Genomic DNA, 6,017 nt, shown 5'->3' on the forward strand with positions numbered 1-6,017 from the left:
GGAGGGGAAAGGGAGAGAGAGAGAGAGAGAGAGAGAGAGAGAGAGAGAGAGAGAGAGAGAAACATCAATGATGAGAATCATTGATCAGCTGCCTCCTGCACAACCCCTATGAGAAATCAAGCTCGAAACCTGAGCATGTGCCCTTGACCAGAATTGAACCTGGGACCCTTCAGTCTGCAGGCCGACACTCTATCCACTGAGCCAAACCAGCTAGGGCCACTAAAATTCTTTTACAGTTACAGGTCTACAGTCTCTCAGTGAAAACCCTGAAGGCCAAAGATTTCAGAGTCCAGAATTTTTTGAATCTTAGGAGGGTGCATGCTATGTTACCTAACACCCTCAGTAGTGTCTGGGCCAACATCCCATGGTCAAATGCATTAATATATATGCAGTGAAATATATGGTCATACAAAGAAGGTTGAATAAAAACTTCAAATGGCCAGTGCAGGGCAGATTTTACTGTCAGATAAATTACCAAAAAATGTAGGGGTTTCAGAGTTTTTTGGATTTGGGAAATGTGGATAAGGGATGGTACACCTGTAAGGCTAACAACTTGTACCATTCACCTGGTCCTTAGGATGTGTTGTTTCATGGCCTGTCTTGGATGGGCAAATTCTTGTATAACTATTTTTTATTTTTTAAATGTTTTTTGTTGATTTTAGAGAGAGAGGGAGAGGGAAAGAGAGATATCAATAGCAGCCTCCTGCACACACCCTACCAGGGACAAGCCCGAAACCTGGGCCTTTACCCTCACCTGGAATCTAACTGGCAAGCCCTCGGTGCATGGGACAATGCTCAACCAACTGAGCCACACTGGCCAGGGCATTTGGCTCTTTATTTTATTTTATTTTATTTTATTTATTTTTACGTATTTTTATTGCTCTCAGAGAGGAAGGGAGAGGAGAGACAGAAACATCAATGATGAGAGAGAATCATTGATCGGCTGCCTTCTGCACACCCCACACTGGGGATCAAGCCCACAACCCAGGCATGTGTCCTTGACCGGAATCGAACCTGGGACCCTTCAGTCCTCAGGTCGATGCTTTAGCCACTTGAGCCAAACGAGCTAGGGCCATTTGGCTCTTAGATTGTCCAAGTGTCTCTCTTGCCTCCCTAGCAAGATGAAGAACCCCTTTCTCGGGGGCAGGGCCCATGCAACTCTGGTGTCCACACAGAACACTTAGCAAGCAAAGACTCAAACTGCTGGAACAAGCACATGTTTCTTTCCCTCCCACCAAGTGTCCTGGCTTGTCCTGAGGTGTGCAACCATCAGCTGTTGGGAGGCAGAACAGGGGACAGTCAGTTAACCAGGGGTGGCCCTGGGGCAGGTGGGAGGAGCAGTCAGAACCAGTGCAAGCAGCCCAGAAGCCACAGATCAGGGTGAGGGGTGGCCGAGACTCCTGGCTCAGCATTCCTCCTCTGGAAGCATCCCTGTCCCAACCAAGTGACTCTCACACCTTTCTTCTAGAAGCAGGGCTATACCCTGAACTTAAACCTCACAAGCTATAAAAACGCATACAGTTTTCTTGAAGCTACATACCTGAGTTAGTTTCCTGTAGCTGCTAATTACCATAAACCGAGTGCCTACTAGTAACAACAGAAGTGTGTTCTCACTCCGTTCTGGAGGCCAGAAATCTGAAGTCGGTATCCCTGGGCCGGAATCACGGTGTCAGCGGGACCGTGCTCCCCTGGAGGCTCTAAGGGGGAATCTGTTCCTTGTCTCCTCCAGTGGCTGTCAGTGTTCTGTGGCTCGAGGCTGCCTCTGACTTCTCATCACCTCCTCTGTGTGTGTACTCAAGTCTCCGCCTATCTCCTTCGTGTAAGACTACACACGATTGCACTTAGGGCCCACCCAGCTAATCCAGCATTATCTCTAGGGCTCAAGATTCTTAACTTAATCATATCTGCAAATATTTTTGCAGATAAAGAACATTTACAACTCCCAGGGGGTAGAACCATGTGTCTTAGGGACCATTTTCCAGCCTACCACAGTCCCAGGAAGGGTAATAGCCCTTGGATTTAACCTTATTTGGGGAGAATTATGATAAAAATCTAGCTTTGTCAATGGCCAGGCTGGTGCCTATGATGCTGAGTATTTTTTCTTTTTCTTTTCTTTTCTTTTTCCATCACCATTTATCCCCCTTATACCTTCTTCCACCTCCCCGATCCTCCTTCACAATCACCACACTGTTGTCCATGTCCATGAGTTCCCTTTTTTTCCTTTTTGCTCAATCCATCCACCTCACTGAACACCGCCCTCCCCCCACAACAGATCTGTCTGCCGACTCTCTAGGAGAAAGTATTTTTTCAATCTTTTTTATTGGGACATAATGCATAGAGAGAAAAGTATGCAAACACTGATATATCACAAGGGGAATGCTTGTGTAAACACTACCTGGGTCAAGAAAGAATGCACCCTGCCCCCCAGCTCCCCTTCCTGTCCCTCCCAATTGCCTCATCTTCTCCCCCAAAGTAACCCCATCATGGCTTTTATGACATCGCCCCGTTTTCTTTATCAGCCGTTCTACTTTGCTATTGTTTTTGAACCTTCTATAAATGGCATTGTACTGAGCGTCGTTTTGTCTAAGCTTCTTTCATTTCTCCCTTTTGTTGGTGATGGACATTCGAGTTGTTTTCAGTTGGGACAATTAGGAAAATTGCTGCTCTGAAGGATCTTGTATGTTTATGGATGCACATGGGCTCATACTTCCCTTGGGTACATACCTGAGAGCAGAACTGCATGGTCTTGCAATGGTCTCACTCTAGTGGATAATCTCAAACCACTTGCATACTTGGTACACATTCATCAAGACCCACTGGGTGTCCAGTCTGTGCATTTTGTTGTATGCAAATTACAACTAACAAAATAAGTCCTTCATTATACATTCCACAGCTTCAACCCAAGAAATCCTGACCACAAGTTCCAGCTCGACCAGGTTCTATCTCGGTGTCCAACACTTTGTAGTTATGGAGAAAGAGGAACGAGATCTGAAGGGAGAAGAGAGAAGCCAGAGGGAACCGCTCTGGCACCTTCTTACCTTGTCACATGTAGGAGAGACGGCCCCTCCCAAGAATACGGAGGCTCCACCTGTCCCAGCCAATAACACACACCTCTGGTCCATTCCTCACAGCTCTTAAAGATCTTAAGAACAGTGAATTAAGATAGTGGCTGTTTCCATTCATCTGTGGTTTCATTTTCATTAAATTTGGCCTCAATTACTATTTGGGAAGAAGTGCATGCATGCATATTGCTGAACTAAGATGTTCTTTCTAAAGTTCATTTTTAAAAAATCAGATTAAGTTACTCAATGCAATATTTGCTTCTCTCTCACTCCCAGGGAACAAATGTGACCTGTGGGAGAAACGGCATGTTCTGTTCGAGGATGCCTGCACGCTGGCTGAGAAATACGGCCTCCTTGCTGTTTTGGAGACATCAGCTAAGGAGTCCAAGAACATAGACGAAGTCTTCGTGCTCATGGCCAGGGAGCTGATCGCCCGCAACAGCCTGCAGCTGTATGGGGACGGCGCCCTGAACCACCTGCCCCTGGACTCCAGTCCAGTCCTTATGGCCCAGGTGCCAAGTGAAAAGACCCACTGCACTTGCTGAGTGTGGTCACCCAGCCAATAGCACCCACCAGAGGCATCGCTAAACCAAAGGGGGCGGGTCTTCTAGTGTCTGCTGGGTAGCATTTCAGACCCAAGTGTAGACTTGCCACTAGTTCTCAATCCTGGGTTCAGACCAGAGGCCACAACAGCTGACTCTGAGGCCAGGGGATACCACTGTCCTTTCCGATTTTGCCTTGGACCTAAAGGCACAGGGTTAGGAGGACAAGGTTTGCTCTTCTTCGTCTCTTTTCTGTCTTCCCAACCCTTCAACTATGTTTCCACTGACCTTTGCTTCTCACTTGAAGAAGAGGGTAGTGAGGAAAGATCAAAGAGGGGCGAGGATGCGTGGAACACTCCGGAACAGTTTAAAACAGCTTGGTCATGGGCAGATGAGAAAAAAGCCTGCAGTGATAAGCCAGAATGCCGTTAACATTTGCTTCCTGATAGTCACACCTCAGGGTTTTAGTTTGGGGAGCAAAGCCTTTTGATATAAAGACCATAAATACCTCTTGCCAAATGGTCAGGAGCCATGTGATGGAGACAGAACTGGATTTCACTTCATTCTATTTGGGCTGATGTGGGAGACGTCTACAGTTTCTTTCCAAAACACCACATTGGCTGCTGGATCAGAAGGCATTTCTGAATAGTAATTAATTTGGCTCACAGGTGAATAGCAAACCAATATTGACCTCACAGTATGGCCCTGGGCACACCATGTACCTGTAGCACACTGGTTTTTCTTGTTTTTTTTCTTAAATATATTTTATTGATTTTTTACAGAGAGGAAGGGAGAGGGATAGAGAGTTAGAAACATCGATGAGAGAGAAACATCCATCAGCTGCCTCCTGCACACCCCCTACTGGGGATGTGCCCGTAACCAAGGTACATGCCCTTGACTGGAATCGAACCTGGGACCCTTCAGTCCGCAGGCTGATGCTCTATCCACTGAGCCAAACCAGTCAGGGCCACACTGGTTTTTCAAAGTTCCCCCCGATGGTTGTTGTTGAACTACATCTTACAGTCACAGTAAGAACCACAAAGGCCTGTCCAACCACATCAGCTCCAAAAAAGGGAAATGTCTCTGGGAGCTCTCCCCGGGCCCAGGTGAGTGCCCACAGGCATTTCTCATCGATAGCAGCACAATCGATAGGCTGAGACCTACCTTCACGTTAATGGCTCACACCAATTTCCCTTCATTTCTCTGCACATCAGTCTCAACCAACACTTTGAAAACCTCATCAGCATCTAGGGTTATGCACTCAGGATTATCTGGAATTGAAATGTTCCTACCAACAGGTTAGACATGTGAAAACGGGGTCGCCTGAACACCAGGAACCTGTGATTAACCAGCTGGGCTTCTGTTGAAATGATGGGGCTGTGACAGAAACCCTCGAGGACACGAAAGGGCCCCGTGTGGAGCAGCTTCACTGGATTCGGGCGCCCAAAGGTCGGCTCCAAAGAGGCAAGGCTTTTCCGAAGCTGAGCGGTCTGGTTACCTGGCCTGGGAACCAGCTCAGGCAGGCTCCTCTCTGTAGCTGTGGTCTCAGAAAGCTACATGTTAGCTCAGTTCTGGCATCTTTCTCACACTCCCAAAGCTGTGTCGTTGGTAACAAGTTATGTGAAATTAAGTTACAAAAGAGACATTTCAGAAGAATAAAAAGATTGTGTCTCCATATTTTGTTTGCCAGTGTCAAGTACATTTCCATGTGTGCAAAAATCTGTTATTTCATTGTTCAGACTGTTCCTGAACTTCTTACCCACTCTATTACTAGTAGTAATAGGAATCTATATCTACACTAATAAAAGAGAAACATGGTAATTGGCGTACGACCGCTACCCTTTTCATTGGCTAATCAGTGAGTATATGCAAATTAACTGTCAGCCAAGATGGCGGCCGGCAGCCAGGCACTGAAGCGAGCACTGAGGCTGCTTGCTGCAGACTCCAACGTTCCCCGCCTCACTTGCCAGCCTCTCAGTTGCAACTCTAAGCAACTATATACTATGTTGCAAATAAGAAGCTAAACAAAACCCCAGAAAAGGGCTTCCATTCAGCCGGGCTCGGACCGCAACATTGTATCTATGTTTTCAGCAGCAAGGCCTCAGAGCTAAAGCTGGCCCAGAAAAAAAAAAAAAAAAGAGAAGAAAACAAGGAGCGGTTGGAAGCTTCAGTCACTCGCCAGCCGGAAAACAGCCCTCAGCCCCTCACCCAGACAGGCCAGGTACCCCAGTGGGGACCCCCACCCTGATCCAGGACACCCTTCAGGGCAAACCAGCCAGCCCCTACCCATGCACCAGGCATCTATCCTATATAGTAAAAGGGTAATAGGCCTCCCAGCACCGGGATCAGCGGAGCAGCAAGGCTCCCAGCACCGGGATCAGCATGACAAGGGGCAGCGCCCAAACCCCCTGAT

At 47.4% G+C, this 6,017-nt stretch overlaps 1 protein-coding gene across 3 annotated transcripts in view; it reads left to right on the top strand.

Annotated features, from left to right (window-relative positions):
- The window catches only part of RAB19 (RAB19, member RAS oncogene family), an 11,389-nt gene extending 6,997 nt beyond the window's left edge, over nucleotides 1-4,392 (top strand). For all 3 annotated transcript variants that reach the window (XM_014546726.1, XM_005875004.2, XM_005875006.2), the window contains one exon: nucleotides 3,339-4,392. In XM_014546726.1, the coding sequence (XP_014402212.1) occupies nucleotides 3,339-3,607 (269 nt within the window). In that variant the 3' untranslated portion in view covers nucleotides 3,608-4,392. The remainder of the gene's footprint in view (nucleotides 1-3,338) is intronic.
- The last annotated feature ends 1,625 nt before the right edge of the window (nucleotides 4,393-6,017 follow it).

Source organism: Myotis brandtii, unplaced genomic scaffold (assembly GCF_000412655.1).
Source record: "Myotis brandtii unplaced genomic scaffold, ASM41265v1 scaffold455, whole genome shotgun sequence".
In the NCBI taxonomy this organism is placed as follows: domain Eukaryota; kingdom Metazoa; phylum Chordata; class Mammalia; order Chiroptera; family Vespertilionidae; genus Myotis; species Myotis brandtii.